Genomic DNA, 20,832 nt, shown 5'->3' on the forward strand with positions numbered 1-20,832 from the left:
GGGGGTCCCAAAATGCGTTTCCCCCATTTATTTTTCTATAGGAAATGTAGATACAGCTATAGTCTAAATCACTAAACGAATATACACCAAATTTGGCGGAAACCTAGATCTTGGTGCAGGAAGAGTGCTTCTTGTGATATGTTGTAAATCCGTTCAGTAGACAGCTCTCAAGCTGAAATTGGATTGGCTGCTACCACCTCAACCAGGAAGTGGTGGAAGTCTTCTTAGGACTCGGGATTCAGTCCTGAGTCCCAAAAACGTTTTTAAAAGGACATAAAGGGGCAAGGTAGGGATACCCTGACCCCCTACACCTGGTAATTGGGTCCCAAAGAGACCCCACCTGGTTACAAAAACATTTTTTTTACATTTTGCCGCAAATTTGCGGAGGATCTGTGAGTCTGTGACAAAATTAGAAAAATAGATAAATAAGCTTGGGCTTCTGCTCTTGTTTATAAAGAAAACTCCCCGGGTTGGGCCAGGGCCCTGGTGGATGATAGGTTGTATTTGGCTCGGGGAAGAGCACTTCTCTGGCTGATTTCGGTCCTGGAAACCCCATCTCCTGGGGCCTGACATCTTATTTGTGGTGAGGGGGAAGGCAGCCTCCCCTCCCCAGGCCGTTTTTGGACTCTGGATCCCAATCTCCTGAGGCCTAACTTATTTTTGGGGGGGAGGGGTGCATGTGGCTCCCATACCCAGATTGTTTTTGGCCCCGGGGACTGCATCACTCCAGGCCTGGTGCATTTATTAGGTGGAGGAGGCCATGCAGCCCCCTTGTTTTTTATTTTAAAGAGTGGCCGTGAGGGATGGGGTTTCCAGAACCTAACAAGACTCAGGGTAGGGGGCTGCATGGCCTCCCTATCCTTTATTTTAAGGAGTGGCCCTGGGGGATAGGGTCCTCATTGCCTGACAGGGTTCAAGGAGGGGGTTGGTGTGCCCTCCTTCTCTTTATTTTAAGGAGTGGCCCTGTGGAGGGATCCCCAGGGACTAACATGCCTCGGGAGAGGGCCAGGCTGATTTGGGCCCCTTTAATTGAGAAAGTTAGTGCTGGAGGATTGGGTCACCAGGGCCTAGGAATACTTGGGGAGGGGGGCCACGCTGCCTTTACAGGGGTTGATTACTTTGACTAGAGGGCCTGGCTTCAAGCCAGACCCTGTGGCCAATCCCCCACTGTGCATGGACAAAGGTTAGATTTACATATGGTAATTAAATATTACCTTACATTAAAAAAAGAAAGCATCCACTGCTAATTATCCCACATATTAGAACATTGGAATGTTGGGAGCTCCACTGAAAACAATGGAGTGCTCTGGGCTTCTAATGTTTGTTCTTAGCTGTTGTTGTAAACAAAAGGCCTCATGGAGACTGAGGGGATTTTTATCCCCTCAGGCTCCATGATGCCTTTGTTATACAAATTAGAACATTCCGCCCTCTAAGGGCAGAATGTTCTAATAGCCTTAGAGTCCTCCGTAGTGGGATCTACCAGCCATTAAAGGCATGCTCCCTTGCTAAAGGCCATTGCCTTTGGCTCAGGCCTTTAACGCTGGAGGGGACTTGAATGACCAGTAGTGCCCACTATAGCGGGCTCTAAGGCTATATTACATCACTCGTGACTTTTTTAATGAGATTATTTACATTATCACTGCACATTTGCAGTGAAATTATTGATGAGAAACCTGTGCATGGAGGAGGCACAAGTTACAGTTACAGTAGGGCATAATACATTTTCTCTACGCAATTTTCCATAGGAAGATTGAACAACATTACAGCAAAAACGATTGAACGGAATTACTCAAAATTTGGCTGAAATGTAGACCATGATCCAGAAAGCTTGTTTTTTGTGAGTTTGTGTAAATCATTTCAGTAGTCTTTGAGTAATTAAGACAAGGTTATTGCGATTTGGGACCACCCCTTAGAGATGCAGGTGGTTGCACATGTGTAGTTCTCCTGGGATGAAGGAATGTCTGGACCTTAGGGGGTCATTAGCATGGCGGGCGGATCGCCACCGCCCGATCGGCGGTGGCGATCCGCCCGCCAAAACACCCTGCCGGATGGCCTGTTACCCCCTGCCACATTAGCATGGCGGGGGTACCGCCACGGACGGAAAGACCGTCTGCCGCTTTTCCGCCGGTAGGCAATCACCAAGGATTGTCTACCGAGCGGAAAAGGCCCACAATATGGTGGTGCTGCCTTGCAGGCACCACCAGCCATATTATGATGATGGCGGTTTCATGTCTTTCCATGGCGGAATCTCTGCCATGGAAAGGCATGTGGGAATCACTTTGGGGGCCCGTTGTGGGGGGCCCCAGGGGGGTGGGGGAGTGGGGGGCTGTACTTGGGGGGTACCCATGGTACCCCCTACATTGGCATACACGAGGTGGCAGGCACCGCGCGGTGCCTGTCACATTGTGCATGCCAATGCACAACATGCATTTACAACATTGTGGTGGGTGCTGCTCACAGCACCGCCCACCACAATGTTGTATATGCGGGATGTAACCGCCACAGTGGCGGTCGCATCCTAATTGGTGGTGCGGGACCACCGCACCACTGGCGGCCGGTCCCTGCACTGCTAGGGTGGCGGGCGCACTGAAGTCTGCCCGCCATCCTAATGCACCCCCTAGCGTTGGAGTGTTGCACATGGATTCCCCAATTGCAAAGAACTGTGTATATCATCTGTGTATATCGTGCTACTAGAATATGTACTTGTTTACTTAACTTTTTACATACCAGAGAATTGTGACTTGTAGTTATATATACTTGCTGCGTGTTTTTGACATATGTCTTAATGGCAAATGCTCAATAACTCTTGTTGTGTTTTTATTGCACTGTAATAAACATGACCCCTCTTCCCAAACCAGTTAGCTGTCTTGTCGTTGACTGGTTTGGGTTTGAGGGGGGTGCAGTCTGGACTGGGGTCTTTGGGTCCTAAAATATTTATAACTTGTGCCATTGCCATGCACTGCTTATGCACATATATATAATGAGGAATCCGCTGGCTGGATATCTTCTAATCCAAACAGTCACGGACACGGACCCAAATCAGTGCTCAGAGGTATTTTATTCACCCATCGCCATTACGCGTTTCAGCTCCATATTATTATATAGTATATATTATATATATGTATATATATATAATCATTTAATGCTTTGATAGGAGAAACACACTTCCTATGGTATCATACACTATTAACTTATTCAGTGTCTACACGTTTCAACCACACAGGTCTTTCTCAAGTCCTCAAGGCAGGATATAACATTGAGAAGTACAACTTTAGTACGTTTATATTGCTATAGTTAAGATTGGAGGGGCATGAATGAGAGGCATAGCGTCAAGTGGGTCATGATGCCCCCCTATTCTTCAGCACTGTAATAGCATATTGTGCAATGCAGACATGCATAGCCTAAGCACTGCGGCTTTGACCTGTATAGAAATTACACAGCATAGTATTTAACCAAAGCCAGTATAAAAGGGGTTAATTCAATGCATTGATTTAAAAACGTACAGAATTGACTACATGACTTTGATTAGAGTTGGTTTCCTCTATAATACAATCTCTGAGACAGAAAGCTGGTTTTATTCAGTCAGGAAAGCTGAACTATTGTATTAAAATTCTTTAACTGTTGCATTGTATTAATAAATGTGTCACAGTGTGTCTATTATATATTTCCTTATATTAAAATGTATTAGTTTACTCGCTCTAAATAGCATGTGCCGATGTGAAGTGTTGTAAGGAGTATATATATATATACTTTGTGCCACTTATAACTTCTGAACAGATGATCCAGTAAAACTCGGACTAAATCATCTTTTCACACGACCAGACAATCGGGAGAACCGGTGTTATTTTAAAGAGAAATGGTTGCATTCAGACCTCCCCGCCCCTCCCAGCATCACACACTTAGTAGTTGTTTACAAACTTAATGGTGTACCAGACTGAGGAAGTTGCACCCGATAATGTGTAATCACAGCAGAAGAGCAGGGTTCGGGGGGCGGGGTTAAGGTCGCTGTTAACTGCCTCTCCATAAAGGCATTAATCAGATTAACCCGTTCAATTATCTGCTGCGTCCAGGGATCAGGCTGTGGCCGGGGGGCTCTTAAAGCGCTTTTCCTAATGGGGAATGGATTACCTTAATTTCATTAAAATCTCAATACACAGATCAGGCTTCCTTTTCACGCCTCTCTCTGCCCCCCACCCCGGGGTCCCAAGCAGGACCGCGGCTGGTGCGCCCCGTGCACTGCAGCCGAGTACAGGATGACGTGGGCTGGGTATAAAAAAGGGGCTGGGACTAGGATGGGGCATTGCAGCAGGCGCTGGGAGTTCAGTCCACGGGAGAGGAGTTTGGGAGGAGACGTGACCGGGGCTGTCCATCCCTCAGAGTTCGTGTGCGCTTGTGCCAGGGCAGCCTCCTCTGCTCAGCCCCCGGGTGGGTGATGCCTTCTGGCATGTTCAGCATTGACAGTATTCTGGCCGCCAGACCCCGCGGCAAGGACTCGGTGCTGCTGCACCAGGGCGGTCCGCTGCTCTACCCAGGCTTGGGGGAGCCTCTGTACGGGGCGCCCACCGCGGCGGACTACGGCGGCTTCTACCCAAGGGCCCTGGGCCCCACGGCCGGCCTCCCGACGCTGGCCGCCTCCAGAGTGGGCTACAACGGCGGCTACTACTACGGACAGCTGCACTTGCAGCCTCCGGGTGCTCACGGGTGCTGCGGGACCATGCAGCCCCTCGGGGCCCAACAGTGCTCCTGCGTTCCGGCTCCGAGCTCAGGTAAGGACCGAGGCAGGGAGGGGAAGTGCTCAGAGCAATGTATGAAAGTTAAGGCTTCCCTAAAAGCTCGTTCACTTTACACAACTTCTTTCCGTCCTTACACGTGCAGACCATGCCTCATGACGTAGTACGTTAACAGTTATGAAAAACATCGTAGATATAACGTATACATATTTATATTGCTTGTACTTTATGCTGCATCAGTGTGCACATTTTGCACGCAAACGCTATACATGTGCGTATACATGTATGTGAATGCTTCTGCGTGTGTTTTAAATAGGATTATTTAGAAATGTACACCTGCACATTAACGTGGGTATAATATTATACGGAAAGTAGCAAAGTCCCAAGAAGGGACCATACTGACATTTTATGAGTATCTGAGCCACAGACGGGTGTCTTTGTACCTGTTTTTGGGATACTTCAGTCTATCTGTCTGTCTGTCTGTCTGTCTGTCTGTCTATCTATCTATCTATCTATCTATCTATCTATCTATCTATCTATCTATCTATCTATCTATCTATCTATCATACGCCGTCTGCCGCTCTGTTTGCGTAATTTGTCTTTTCCTTCTACCTGTCCGTCTGTCTATATATCTGTTTCTCATTCTACAGGTCTTTTTACTTATCTGTCTGTTTACTGCTCTATCGGGCATCTCTCTGCTGCCACTTTCACTTGATTGGTTCACCAAGTCTCTAATATCCGGAGCGCTCTTTTGGAAACAATGTTTAAGTCCCATTTGAAAGTGTTACTGCGTGGCCGCAGGCTACTCGCGTGATCCATTCATGGGACAAACACTGGACGTCATCAGCACTTTTGCAGTCTCCTGGTAGAAGTACACATTGATGTTAATAGTTTCGAGAAGACGTTGTCGGATGAGTGCATTGAAGTTACCATTTAAGTATAAAGCGGTCTAATCTTAAAACAGCTCTAACGACAGTTGCTCGAGTAGTGTTTTGTGCTATAGGAACTTTGCTTAAAAGAAGTTTAAAAGATGTATTTAGTGGTAATCTCTTGAAGCTCTGAAACCAGTATTTCTGCGTTGTCTCTTTTGGGTGAAAGGGCCAATCTTTCAGTATGTGAAATCTAGTTTCGAATTTGTGATATGTACGTATAATTCCTTTCATGAACGTTAAATGTTACCGGGTACACATGTGAAGCTACTTGTGTTTGTTTTATGAGATGCGTACTTCTAAGCACTTTAAAACTTCTCAAATACGTATCTTTCAACTTTTCCATTGACAGAAGAAATCTTTACTTCCAATGGAACTAAACAATTTTTGGGCAGTATGTAGAAGCTATTCCTTTTTGTACTCCGGGTTATTTTAGAAAGGTCGGTGTTTAGCGGAGATGTCTTTCGGGGTTGCGAGATGCACAATATTTTTAAAAGCTGCCAGTTTAGTATTTGGGGGGAAAACAATTGTACTTTGAGAGCAACATTTTAAGCAGTTGCAAATGTTTTGTGTTCGATTATTTCGATTAATTTGTAGGATGCATTTGGGATATATACATCGAAGAGTTCCCCACGTGTCAGATAAGTGTGTGGAAAGAATCCGATTTTATGTTATATGATCTATATGCTTCAGTGAGGAGTTTGAATGTAGTCAGTTCTGTTTATTGAGAGATTTTCTCTTCTATGATACATTATATGTGGTTTAAAGAAATTAATAAGAAGTAGTTACACGTGAATTTTGAAACGGGTTTTCAAATTATGGGATTTCAAAAGGTTAGACCATAGTTAGATGTGTGTTTTCGAACCCCCCCCCCCCCTTTGCGTTATAAAATAAGAAGTTGAAAAGAAGCTCGAAGTCTAGTTCGAAAAAAAAGTCATTTTAATGAAGTCAACAAGCAGTTGTATGTGTTTTGGAGCTGCCGTTTTTGTATTACAAGACGTGCGAGTTCAAGAAGATAAAAGTAGCTAGATTTGTGTTTTGGAAGATGGCTTGTTTTAGATTAGGAAATAAGTTGAAATGTATTTAGATGAGTGTTAATGGCCTGGCTCTGTTTCGTTTTGAGACGTGTAGTTCAGTTCAATCCCTTTCTTTCGGCTCAACAGCCATAAAAGAACATAAAAAACACGTATGAATAAAGCAAGTTATTATGTAAATACAAATACAACGTAGTGACAAATGCCTGATTATGACAGCCTTTGGAGAAAACAGCCGTCTTTGCCACGGTTGCCATTAAAACTTTAAAATATAAATGCATTTGATCAATAAGGTTAAAAAAAAGGGAGAGTGAGAAAAACTCCTCAAATTTAAATACAAGTGTCAGTCTGGAGATAGCTGTGCATAATACTTTCATTATGTGTCACAGATATGCTATGTAGATACACACACACACACACACACACACACACATATATATATATATATATATATATATATGTTAAAAAGTAAAAGTTTCATTTTAAACCGGTCTCTATTTCTATGTCAGAGAAGTATAGATAATTTGTAGAAGCTGTCGCTTTCTTACATTGCAACGTATATATTTTCAAAGAATGTAAAATTGGCGAGGTGTGTGTTTTGCAATTGAGGTGTGTGTGTTGCCAAATGTGCACTTTCAGGGACTTAAACAGAAGTCAACGCATTGTTTTTGATGGCGCAGGGCGGTACTTTCAGGAAGTATACACATTTCTGTGTGTTAGCATGCGTGTTTGTGCATGAGCCCCGCTGGCCTGTGCTGTACTTTGCGCTGCTCCGGGAGCGCACAGGGGGAAGTTTGTTTTGATCGTCTGCTGTGTGACCAGGGGGCTGTTGTTTACATTCAGCGTTGCCCTCACCGTGCTCTCCCTTGCTCCCATACAGGTTACGACGGCTCCAGCTCGGTGCTGATGTCCCCTATGCCTCACCAGATGATGCCCTACATGAACGTGGGCACCCTGTCCCGCTCAGAGCTGCAGCTACTCAACCAGCTGCACTGCCGCCGGAAGAGGCGGCACCGTACCATCTTCACCGACGAGCAGCTCGAGGCCTTGGAGCACCTCTTCCAGGAGACCAAGTACCCGGATGTGGGCACCCGCGAGCAGCTGGCGAGGAGGGTCCACCTGCGAGAGGAGAAGGTGGAGGTGAGTGAAGCGCCCTGTCTCGCAAACACCATGCCGGGGTTGGGTTTCCTATTGTGCTTTAGTAAAGCCCAGCTTCACCCCTGACGCACTGGCGTCCACAGCGCAGCTGCAATGCTGGGTCATTTAAGAACCCTTTATTTCGTCGTGAGTGCACTAGGCCAGCACTAGTGGTGAAAATGCGCCCACGGATCAATCGGGACGGAGATGAGGGGGTGGTAGTGGCCCTGACAGCTGTGAGCCCGGCGAAGAGGGCGCAGACATTCTAAGGGAACTAACTCCGTGCACATCAAATGTGTTAATCAGTGACCTTTTTTGATATAAGGACTATGTCCTGGGCAGCAGAACTGTAACGATCACTGTGGTAGACAGATAGAAACCCCCTTCAGAAACATATGTTGATGGCCCCATCAGCAAACAAAGTTTCGTGTAGATTTCGTTTCACAAACACGCTTATTATACAAAGGCTATCTATCTGTCTGTCTGTCTATCTATCTATCTATCTATCTATCTGTCTGTCTGTCTGTCTGTCTGTCTGTCCGTCCGTCCGTCCGTCCGTCCGTCCGTCTGTCTATCTATCTCTGTCTGTTTAGTTACAGACATACTGTCTCTTTTGTCTCGTGTGTGCACCTTATTTGGGGATTTATTAAGCACACATTAACCTGTTAGGCGCTTGCGTACAGGGTAGTCAAGCGCCTGAATGTGGGACTTCACATCTCTCACCATCCTTGGGCGCACTCGCAGAATTTTGGGGCCTAAAAAGTACAGTTATGCCCTGTCGCGGAATTATGTCTAATTACGAGGAAGGGTGAATACAAAGCCCTTTAAGTTCAAGGCCAGGCACAGGTCATTGACGACGAGTCCCTTAAGTACCAGATTCCTTTAGTTGTGCAGAGAGGAGGCAGTTCGGGGATGAGCGCAGCGTGTACACCCCCACCCAGAAGGGGAGCTAGCAGTGTCAGAGTATCAAGGGGACTGGCCAGTGCGCATCGGAGCGCGTTTTCTGTATATTGTGCAAACATACGAATACTTTACAAGAGTTGCAAGTCAGTCAGAGATATGTGTAGCGCGGTGCAAACTTCAAAGTCTATATGAAAACTACATTCAGAGTGCTCTGGACTGGGGGGAGACTGTAAGGAAAATGTGTTTATGTCTCTACGCAATCCGCACCCATGGCACACTTACTTTGTCGATTCGACTAATGCTAAATCCAGTCTGTGTGCTGGTGCGTGCGTGTGCGTGCACGTGTTTGCGTTTGCAAGTGCTTCCTGTCCTCCCGCTGTGTGTGGAGACGGGATTATAGTCCGTCGGTGCTTGTTGTTTGAAACATGATGGAAGTTGCCCATGGGCCATAACAACCCGATTGAAATGAAGCCTCTGTTTGAATCTCGCTTAGACCTGAGAGACCCCAATATTTCTGTTTTTAAGTACACCCCGTTTGACGTCTGTGGAGAGCTGCCATTGAGACCAAGTCAGACTGGGAAAGAAATTTAGGCTGAACCCGGATCCAAAATAAAAGTGTCCCCTTTAGGAAATCAGATGGCTAAAAAGTGGCACAAATGCACCTCGGGCCGTTTTGAAGTGGTAAAGACACGCTGCAGAAGGGTTGACCAATGTATGGGAGGCTGTCCACGTTTGCTGCAGGCCATGCTTGTGGTAATATCAATGAAAAAGCGACCCACTAGACCTGACACAGGCTCAAAAGCAGCCCAAAAACTTACACGCACTGAACTCAAACCAGTTCTTCTTGCTCTGCCAGAATGCCTATAGCCCAGTCCTATCATGCGTGAGACCCCAACATATCTGGCACACCCCTGCTGAAGTCTGCTAAGATCTACTGGTGAACCCTTAACACGTCTCTGTATGTGCACCCCCTCACTGAATTGTACACCCTGTTTTATTCCCACCTAGATGTGTCCACTTGACCCAACAAACCAACCATCTAGGCCGCCCATCCCGTTTGAAACCAGGCATGACCTGTGCGGGAGACTCCAACGTGTCTCCTGTAATAAATCCGACGACATCCATTTTACGTGACTCTAAATGGCACTTTTAGGCACACGCCCTGTTTGAATTCCTCTTTAAAAAGCCCGGAGGCCTTCGATAAGTATTGTTCTCAGTACAACCCTCGCTTGAAACAAGGCAAGCCTGCCAATGGCACCCCAACATGTCTCCAAGCAAACCCCGTGATTAAATCCGGCTCAGGTCGGCCTCGAAACCCCTTTGTGGCACTTTCAGAGCACATCCCATGTTTGAATCCCATTTAAAGGTGCTTTGAGACCCCCCAAGCAGCTCTTTCAGAGCACATACAAAGTTTGAACCTCTTTTAAAGTTTCATTGACACCCCTACGTTGCTCTTTCAAAGCACATCCCATATCTGGATCACCTTAAAGACGCACGAAGATCCCTAGGTGGCTCTTTCAGAGCAATTCCCATGTTTGACCTCTGCCTAAAGCTGCATTGAGACCCCAGCGTGGCTCTTTCAAAGCACATCCCTTATCTGAATCCCCTTACAGATGCATTAAGGCCATACCTGGCTCTTTAGGAGTACACCCCATGTGTGACCTGTGTTTAACGTTGTATTGAGACTCCTGCGTGGCTCGTTCAGGACACATCCCATATTTGACCTCTGCGTAAAGCTGCATTGAGACCCCAGCGTGGCTCTTTCAAAGCACATCCCTTATCTGAATCCCCTTACAGATGCATTAAGGCCATACCTGGCTCTTTAGGAGTACACCCCATGTTTGACCTGTGTTTAACGTTGTATTGAGACTCCTGCGTGGCTCGTTCAGGACACATCCCATATTTGACCTCTGCGTAAAGCTGCATTGAGACCCCAGCGTGGCTCTTTCAAAGCACATCCCTTATCTGAATCCCCTTACAGATGCATTAAGGCCATACCTGGCTCTTTAGGAGTACACCCCATGTTTGACCTGTGTTTAACGTTGCATTGAGACTCCTGCGTGGCTCGTTCAGGACACATCCCATATTTGACCTCTGCGTAAAGCTGCATTGAGACCCCTGCGTGGCTCTTTCAGAGCACACCCCATACTTGAACCCTGCGCAAAGCCCCATTGAGACCGTAAGCGGCTTCTTTTTTTAAAACACTTTCCCCTTTTGCCGGCAGGTCTGGTTCAAAAACCGCAGAGCCAAGTGGAGGCGACAGAAGCGGTCCTCGTCGGAGGAGTCCGAAAACACGCAGAAATGGAGCAAAACCTCCAAAACTTCCCCGGAAAAGCGACAAGAGGACGTCAAGAGCGACCTGGACTCGGACAGCTGATGCCCGCCCGGGGCGCAGGATGGACTGGAAATGACTGTGCCACGCGCACAGCGGATGCTGCTACCTTGCACTGGCTCTGCCGCCCGACAAGCTGTATATACTGTACATATGGTGACTTGTAAGCTCCCTGTAAATAATTGTGTCTCGCGCAGCGGTTGCACAGGCGTACACTGTATGGCCCACTTGTAATGTCCTATTTATGCCTAAGTTAATGGAATCATACAATAAACCCGGGGCACTGAGTAACGTGCCTGGCCTCTCCACCTGCCGGTTTCTGCTGCTCATTTCTTTGCTCACTGCCTGCTGTCCGAGGACACCGGTGAGTACCCGCTGTCTTCGGCCCATTCGTGCACACAGTAATGCTTGGAAAGATACGTGTCTCTTCTATGACGCACAATGCGAACTTTGCGCACGAGAAGTAAATAGCCGCAAAGCGACCCCCAAGGAGCTTTGACATGTAAAGGAACTGAGGAAAGAAAGGGGAATTGGTTATTCACAGGGCTCCTGGCTCGAAGACTGCATTTTAGCCTATTAACGTCATCTTGTCAGATTAAAGTATGTTCACCTTATAGACTAAACTAGGCCGTCCTTAAAATGCATATAGTTTCAAACAATCCCCAATTAATATTTACACAATTTAAATTATGTTTATATTCCGACACCCTGGGTCTTTAATGATGCCTTCTATTTGGACAGGTGACAGATAAAATCCTGGTTTCCTACATGTTCCAATAGAAAATTCCAAGACCTGGAATAGTTGGGAGACGGGGGACTGGAGGTTACAACCCTACGGGGCTTATTTACAAGCCCCTTGCGCCATCGTGCCTTGTTCCCATATGTAAAGTGACGTCCCAGCGGCTTGCAAATAAACCCCCTACGTTTGTAGAGTCTGCGATGGTTGCTAATGCACGGAGACTTCACAACGGACGGGTCGCATAGGCTACGACAAATACACGCATTTTAAAAAATGAATCGAAATAACGGATGCACAGATGCTCACTGCTTTCCTAACTATAATGTTGCTACACATGTCCGAAGATCACACCACGAGGTTACCGGTGAAAAGATAAAAGCGAAAAAAATCAGAACTTTTATACAGAGAAAATAAATATAATCAAGCAAAAAGAAACACGACAGCGAGAAACTATATTCCTGTTTTAAGAAATCCTTCTTGTATTGTAACCGTATGGTTCAAAGCGCGCGCTTGATATTTTTGGGACGCGTTTTTAAAACCTTTATTCAGAAATGTTTATATGTAGGACACTTTGAAGACATTTAAATAAAAGTAACGATATTTGCCAGTGGAGTGTGTTGAAAAAATGTCTGCCCCCTTGTAAAGTTTTATTCTTTCGCTCACCCGGGACCTTGACGCATGTTAAAAAAAATATATGTTAAAAAATGCATTTTAGGTCTGGTGTCTATAATGGGTCATTCAACATTTTAACAAGAGGACAGTGAGTACTCGGACTTTTTCATAAATCTCTCCACACCTCTGAAGGGTATGGAACAGGCCCCCAAAAGAGACGGCCTTTATGCTGTCGCAAGCGCTAATGGTATATTTATTTAACAAGTGATTTAGCTTAAAATGTATATATATGTTTTTTTAAATTCTGGCGCATATACCTGCATGGATAAACATTGCACAATCTTGCTGTCACTGGCCGCGCTTACTCCGTTTTCTTCCAAAGGGGAACGGTTCTTTAGAACTCTCGCCCCTAAATAGTTTGCCTCAATATTTTTGGAATAAATGCATCCGAATTAACTGCAACAAAAGGTGTATATTTATTCATAAATCCAGCACTCGCTGGAATACATATAGCTCGGCGGGTTGAGACACCTGCTGGAGTAACAGCGCCACACCCCAAAGCGGCGGCAGCCCGTGTTGTACGGAAAACTACGTCATTAATATAATTTTAATTATCAATCAACATCTAATACACTTTCGGCCTTGAAGCCCCACACATTTCAAGAGAACAAGTTCTAATTTGTCAAGGATTTTGAAGGAAATCTACTGATGAATGGCGACCGTTTGCCACGGGCAGGTGTGAAACTAGAAAATGTATCTGGCACTATGCTTGACGCGTGGACACCGTGTTACTTATCACGGTTCAAAACATGTCTATTTGTCATTGTAAACTGGTGGCCTTTGATCCACTGTCGCTATCTACATTCACTGATATGTCATCACCTCCTTAAAGTAGATGTTATTTTTCTAGTTATTTTAGGTACTCAAAGCAAGGGTGAGCCTGCGGTTTACGATGGGGTGTTTTTGCACGTCCTTCGTAAGCTCTCAACAATATTCCTGTCTCACCGAAATATCTTGATTTAGGGCTCAACATATGTCTCACTGTGATTTAAAATCGCGCTAGTTTAATCAACCTGAATTTGAGCACTGATTAAATTAACAACGGGTCCACAACTGGTCCCCTAACCATCACATTATGTGAACATTTGGATACAGCACACAGATCATGTCTTCTTCCTTACGAATTTGCAGAGGAAGGAAATAAGAGTCAAGAGAAGAGAGAAAGAAAACACAAGGGTGACTTCTTATTACACGTTGTGGTTAACTAAGCGAGCCCCGTCAAAACGTGGGAAGGAAGTATTTTATTCTCAGACAGCCATCAATAACGGCCTGTAGCTTTCGTCGTCAGTGAGATAACCTCTTTATGAGCTAGACAAGCAACCCTTTAGTCTGCGATTTTAGAGAAGCATTTCAACTTTAAGGTTTCTTGAACTGACGCAATTAACATCTTCTAAACACAAGGGGGCAGATTTATGAGCCCCTTGCGCCACTTTTGCGTCACTTTTCCCATGTTAAAAGTGACGCAAAAGTGGCGCAAGGGGCTCATAAATCTGCCCCAAGGTCGTGGCTTGTTGCGTCATACAAGCCCTTTGCGCCACTTTTGCGACACTTTCAATATGGGAAAAAGTGACGCACCGGCGGCGGAAGGGGCTTGTAAATAAGTCCCTTAGAATGCAAGTCATGCAACAAAGATCTTGTAAAATATGATAAAGTCTCTTCAAAATTCAAAAGTGTATTTCTTTAATGTGCTGAAGCCTTTCTGTAGAACACATCAGGGTATATCACTGTATTGAGAGGTGTTTATTTAAAGCAATGGTTTTTAAACTTGAACCTAACAACATGCATGGTAACCCCCTGTCGTGTCAACGACGATGCCATTAGTGAATAAAGAGGCAAGGCAGCTTTCCTGTGCTCCTCATACGGGTCTTAGATTCTTATTAAACACTGAGCAACATTATAGTAAAGCAAACATCTTGAGCACACATATTTGAAGGTGTTCTCATGAAGAATAATGAAGAAAAAGGAGGCTTGGTGAAATACAATATTCATCTAGGATCACCCGATTTGGATAAGCAGAGAAGCTGGGATTGATCCCAGGTTATCTTTCATACTGTGCACTTCAGCAATGAGATGTCTATGCCACTCTCCCATTTTACATCAAAGGTCACTACCTTCTTTTTATTTCTTGGCGCATGAGATTACAGGGTGGGCAGGCAGAAGCCATATAAAGTCTCGGCTCATTTTGGACTCAAGGGTCCAATAGCACCTTACGAGCCAGAGCCATGCATCTGGCTTGAGGCTAGCTCGAGCTTTAAATTGCTTGTCCAGTTCTCCCCATGACAAGGAGCTTTTTTGAAGAGATTTTCAATCAATCAATCAATCAATGAAACTTTATTCGGATCGTTGAGAATCCATAAAAGTACAAAAAGACAATTATAAAATCGTACAATAAAATAAAATACTATTTGCACATGAGAAATAGTCCATCTAAACTTTAAGACATAGTAGACCGGGCACGAACCGCAGTTTTTAAAAAAGAGCTCACACGAAAAACAAGTTCATCATCGTCCAGGGCCAAAATCATTGAAAATGCAAATTCCAGGCTAATAGGTTTTGTTTTTTTAAAATACGGAGTTAAAAACCATTTAATTTTTCTTTTTTTTTTAAGTCAATAAGTCAAAGGGTAAGAAATTTATTTTATTAATTTCCTTCATGTTTTACTACCATTAACAGAAATATACCATCCACTCTAGCAAAATACTGGCCATTTGACAACTCTACCCATAACTCTAACCAGGAGCAGCCATCACCACATTGCACACATGCCAACGAAAGAGAACAAACAAGGAAGCAATTTAGAAAAAAAAAACAGGGACATTTAATGTCCCCATTGATTTGTACTGAAGTGGAGGAACTTTTAAGCAGGAAACAAAATAAAAAAGGAATTTAACAATTGTTTGCATACATTGTGAGTGTTGGCATGTTTGGCACTCCACCTTCTCATCTGTCGAGGTTCTAGAGGACTTATAACGAAGTGTTGAAATCACATTTGTCATTTGGATCCAAAACAGTCCTCTGTTGAACTCCTTAATTGTTGGCAGGTAGGTCTTCGAATGAAATAATCATGCTTTTGTTGTGCATATTAAAAGCGTTTCTGTAAGATACTTATTTGACCTTGTGATGACCTTAATAAAACTCCATACATTTGAGGAGGGATTCCTCCTAACGGAAAGAGAGGCAGTTGGGAGCAGGGAGCATGCTACATTGGATCTAGTGATAGAGATTACGTTTGGGAAATAGTGAGAACACTTGATGTCATATAGACATTACATTGGGACAAAACAAATGATATTGAATAAAATCTGACTCAGCTAATAGATGTAAGATAACAAAACATGAACTTTTTAAAAACAGAACAGTTTCCCTGTTCTGTATAAAAATTGTCTCCCTTGCGGAGGAGGGGGACGCACGCACACGCTCATACATACACCCACATGTTAACAAGCATTGGTAAAGCCGTTAGCCTCAGTAAACCGCCAGTTTATTTAAAAAATAAGCAATATGTATTAAAAGCTTAAAACCTGGAAAAGTAAACATGCGCTGATGTAAAAGAGATATGCATACTTTTGAAATAAGTAACATGATCCACGACGTAACGTATAGTAAAATCTGAAATAAATGCAGATATTGGACTACCGATCCTGGGACAGAAAATGACTACTTTTTAGGCCGATGTGCACAAGCAAAATGCTGTACATCTAGTACTTCTGGCTGAAGTGGGTCAACCTATGTTTTATGCTGTGGTGAGCAAAAACAAAATGTGAATGACACTTTAAACAGCCAATTGGTTTATACAGCTGACCAAAAGGACTTTATGTATGCATTTTTGAATTATAATTTTTTGGGAAAACAAGAGGCTGGGGAGACAGCTAAAGCAGTATCTATGCCAGACCTAAAAAATAGAAAGTTTATGTACTTCACACTGTGTTTCAATCCAATAACATGTACATATTCGTATGCGCCATATTCTTTGTAAGTTTGGCCTCAAACACGGTTTTGACACAACCTCACACCATGTTGGAATATCACTGAGGTGAGCATAACATTTCAATTGTAACTGTTGGTTGCACCAGAAAACAGTTATTTTGTAAAATATGTTTGTGAAATGTTTTACAGCTTTTAGTGCTTCCCAATTTCCAGTTGATAGCATCATTTGCAAATTGATATGTCAGCCCCCCCCCCTAGAGGCAATATATACAGTGTTTAGTTAGAGCCAGTGTTTACAAGTGGGGGCTCACCAGCACTCATTTTTGGGGACCGGCACTTATTTTTCGTGAAGAGGATAAAAAGTGCCTTTCATCCAAAGCAAAAGAGAGAAAAACAGAAATGCAGGAAAGAAGGAGGAAAGCCTGAATAACAGCGACAAAGAGAAAGAAGGGATGAAAAAGAACATGCAAGAGTGAGATATAGAGGCAGGAAGTGTCTGGTGGTGGGTTGAAGAGGCGTTAGGTGAAATTAAAACTATGCTGCACCAGGACCAGCACTACCAGCCACGGCTTTTTGAGCACAACTTTGGGCCCAGCACTTATTATTTTACAAATTAAGCTCTGAATATATGTGCAATATAGCTGTTAAGATTCATGCATTCTGCTTTATTATTTTCTACTTTTTACATCGGCCTTTTTCTCATGAATGAGGAATCCATCGTGTGCGGACATAAACGTCACAGTGCACTCGTGTGTCTTTTCTGATGCAGCATGGATGCAGCAGTAGATATCAAGTCCACTCACAGAATAATTAATGATCTTAACTCTTGAGGATATTTTTGGGGTGGTTAAGTAGCTCTGCAGCTGGAATGGTCAAACTGGACTTGAAATTCACATTGACAAAATTGAACAAAAACGTTTTTTAAAACTTTGATAATTTTATTGATGTTGTATCACGTGGTAGTTGACCAACAAACACATTGATTACTGGATGAAGGTAAGGCTCTTACTGGCACATGCATCAACAATGCCATTTGCGATTCCTTAATAGCGAAAAATAAGGATTCGCTAATAAGGAATAGCAAAAGGCTATGCATGTAGAAATCGCTTACAAAATAGCGATTTCTAAACATTCCTTAATTGCTACTCGCAAATTGCGAGTCGCAATTAAGGAATACCTCCCCATTGATTCCTATGGGCCTAGAGGCCCATAGGAATGAATGGGAGGACTTTCTCAATTTGCTAATCTCAATTAGAGAATCGCAAATCGCTCATGCTATTTCAAGGGTGCCAGGGCGTCAAAAAGACACCCTGTTGCACCCCTGAAATCTGCATATGAATACATCTTGCACACACACATGCCCCAAGGGCATGTGTGTGTGTAAAATGGAACTTTGAAAAATGCACTTTAGTGCATTTTTCAAAGTTTTTGCAAATTACCATGAAGTTCAACTTCATGGTAATTTGCTCCCCCTATTAGCAAAATCGCTAATTTTTAAACTTTCATGCATTGCATTTAAGGAATCTCAATTTGGGATTCCTTAAATGCAATCGCAATTTAAGGAATCGCTATTTAGAGATTCCTTAAATAGCGATTTTTGCATTTGGGATGATGCATCCCAAATGCAAAAATACCGGTCGCAAAGGGGCAGATTCTGCTAATCTGCCCGTTTGCGAGCAGTTTTCTCATTGATGCATGTGGCCCTATATGGCTTCAACGTTCTCATATATTACACTATTCCTGGTGATTATTGGTGTTCCATTCACCATATTGGTCAGATGAGTTAACTATTTCAAACCAACACACACCAGTAATGATCAATACAGTAATTTGCATTCAACAGAGGCAAAAACGTATCTTCATATGAATGCAAGTCTGATAACAATAAGCTCTGGTTGTTCTTGGAAATTGATACTCTGACACCAGTATGCATTAAAATTCAGAGTTACAAGCAGGATTTAAACAGAGTATTCAGCTGCCTATGCCATCTTAAAGTAGATTGGAACACCAACACGAGTCAAAACCCTTTCATTACCTCATCACCGATGGCTTGGATGAAAAGGGTAGATGAAGCACTGGGGCACATCCAGAATTCTTGTTGATTGACATACCTACAGAACCTGTCTTTAAGCCCATAACTGGTCAATCCAGGCTATGTTTTTTTCTGTTCTTCATTGTGCCCAATACATCTTTTTATGACCCTTTGGCGCTTAGGTTGTCCTCCAACAGATCTCTTTTTCAGTTTTTCTAAGATGAGAACTCAACCCTTTTAGTAGAAGTAAGCATTCAGATTGGAAAATGCATTGACAATGTCTCACTAGTGCTGATATTGACCAACTCATTTGAACACAAGAGTGACCTTCCTAAAAGTATATGCCAGGGGGCAGAAGCAGTTCCAACCCTTAAAAAGCAAAATTCATGATGCATGGGTTGTGCCGCATAGTTAGATGTATTTGGCCAAGGATACCATTTTTTAAGTTAAAAAAGTACGTTTATTGACAAGGAAAATTTTAGGATGAAGGTACGTAATATAGTCAAACAATTGATACTCACAAAAGAAATTAAGTTAGAACACAGAACAAAATTGTTTGGCGTAAATATTAGATTAACATGGCTTGAAGAGTAATATAAGAAGAGAAGAGAAATAAAGAAGAAAAATACAAATAAACGATTACAATGGTGTATGTCGCAACATATTACATGTTATACAGAAACATTTATTAATGATATTAATATGAACAGGTTTATGTATAATTGATATATGAAAAGTCAGGGAGGTTGGGAGACTTCTTGTTGAACAGGGGTTAGGGAAAAGGATCGCTTGGCGCTTGCATCTATGAACGATGTGACAGGTGACCTAAAATGTAAGCGTTTCGAGGCCATATGACTAGGGTATAGAACGGCTGTATCTAATCTGTGGTTATAACAAATGGCATATGACCAAGATTGATAAGATAACTTGGCGAAATCTTTCCAATTTTTTGGTTATTTGCTGAAAAGCGACTGCCAGTAAAAGGTATCAAATCTTTGTATTACAATTAGAGTTGACTCACACTGGAGATAAACTCCCTAAAATATATGTGAGTTAGAAAAAGTGATTGTAGAACCAAAAATTGAATTAATCTGAGAAGTAACATTTTTCCAAAATGTATGAACATGCAGGCAAGTGAAAAGTAGATGGTATAGATCAGCAAGTGGAAAGGTGCACGTCCAGCAAATATTAGGAAGGCCAGTATGTCTTTTACTTAGGGTTGCCGGGCTTAGCAGGAGTCTGTTATAAATAAAAAAGAGTGTTTGTGTGGTGATTGCTGCTCTCGAGGATTTCCCGATGTTAGTCCATATTTTGTTCCATAGGGATATGGACCAACACATCTGTAAATCCTGCTCCCAGGAGAGCTCTATTTTAGTTTTTTCTCTAACATTGTGCGATGTGTGTAAAAATGTATATATAACAGAGGCCTTAGGATAAGTGCGAAGAAGATCGTGTAATCCCTTCACAGGAGAGGAAATGTTAGTACTGAGGCATCGAAGTTAAGTTGAGCGTATGCAATTTGGAGGGTTTGCTGTAGAAGTTTATATTGAGACTAGATGGAAGTGGGAAGTTTGAAGAGCTGGCTAGCTTGGGAAAAAGGCATGACTTCATCTTGTATAAAAAGCTGATGGACCCAGATGAAACGCCTCCAAGACTTCCAGTACACAGCCATGTCACGTAAGGCAGAGGATACTGTGTTTTTTAGTACCACATACCACAATAAATGGACTACATTTTTTCAAATAATTGATTTATAGAGGAATACCTGCACCACTACTCAGCTCCTCAGTTTCCTTGATTTTCTAACAAGATTTCCTTTAACCAGATCCATGTGTATACCGATGAATTTAAGTTGTAAGTGCAGAAATTAGAGAATGCAGTATAAACATTTATGATATTTAAAAACATAACTCTCAGATTATCACCTGTTAGGAATCTGATTAAATGAAAGGATTGGGCAAGCATCGTGGAGACAGCTGTCTGGAGGAAGAGTGGCTCTAGGGATTCCTTTATAAACTTCAGAGTTTCTAAATTGCTTCAGCACTGGTATGCTATTCCCTGCAGGTATGCAGCATGCAACATTTCTGAATCGTTGTGACAAGTGCTGTGAAGCCAAGGATATGCAGCGTGTTGGATTAGCCCCATAGGCTGGGATTTCTTCTTTTGTCTCCCACCTCTTATACATTGCTAGTCTGTTCTAGTACAATGCTCTGACAACCAGTCCAGGGCAGGATCCCTTGGCTGATGACATTCTTGGTTTTCATTGCCTTGGAGTTGTGGAGCCATTGAAGGACCCACCTGCGCAATGGGCCTAGTGTCATTGAATGCCAGCTTTGGCATACTGCAGTAATATAAAGCAGTGATGTGGGTGATAAGAGGTGCACACCTGTGATATAC

The 20,832-nt window shown here is 43.3% G+C and overlaps 1 protein-coding gene across 1 annotated transcript; it reads left to right on the forward strand.

Moving 5' to 3' along the window:
* The first annotated feature begins 4,318 nt into the window (after positions 1–4,318).
* On the forward strand, positions 4,319–11,375 carry GSC (goosecoid homeobox). The gene is made up of 3 exons (XM_085628036.1): positions 4,319–4,766; positions 7,574–7,833; positions 10,958–11,375. Exons 1-3 carry the CDS (start codon positions 4,433–4,435, stop codon positions 11,108–11,110), a joined length of 747 nt encoding a protein of 248 aa, XP_085484162.1. The 5' UTR covers positions 4,319–4,432; the 3' UTR covers positions 11,111–11,375.
* Positions 11,376–20,832: the final 9,457 nt, after the last annotated feature.

The sequence above is a fragment of the Triturus cristatus genome, chromosome 9, assembly GCF_964204655.1.
Source record: "Triturus cristatus chromosome 9, aTriCri1.1, whole genome shotgun sequence".
NCBI lineage: Eukaryota > Metazoa > Chordata > Amphibia > Caudata > Salamandridae > Triturus > Triturus cristatus.

Coding starts and splice junctions, on each gene's coding strand:
- GSC (XM_085628036.1), top strand. CDS start 4,433: ATGCCTTCTGGCATGTTCAGCATTGACAGTATTCTGGCCGCCAGACCC. Junction 4,767..7,573: donor CGTTCCGGCTCCGAGCTCAG/GTAAGGACCGAG, acceptor GCTCCCATACAG/GTTACGACGGCTCCAGCTCG. Junction 7,834..10,957: donor TGCGAGAGGAGAAGGTGGAG/GTGAGTGAAGCG, acceptor TTTTGCCGGCAG/GTCTGGTTCAAAAACCGCAG.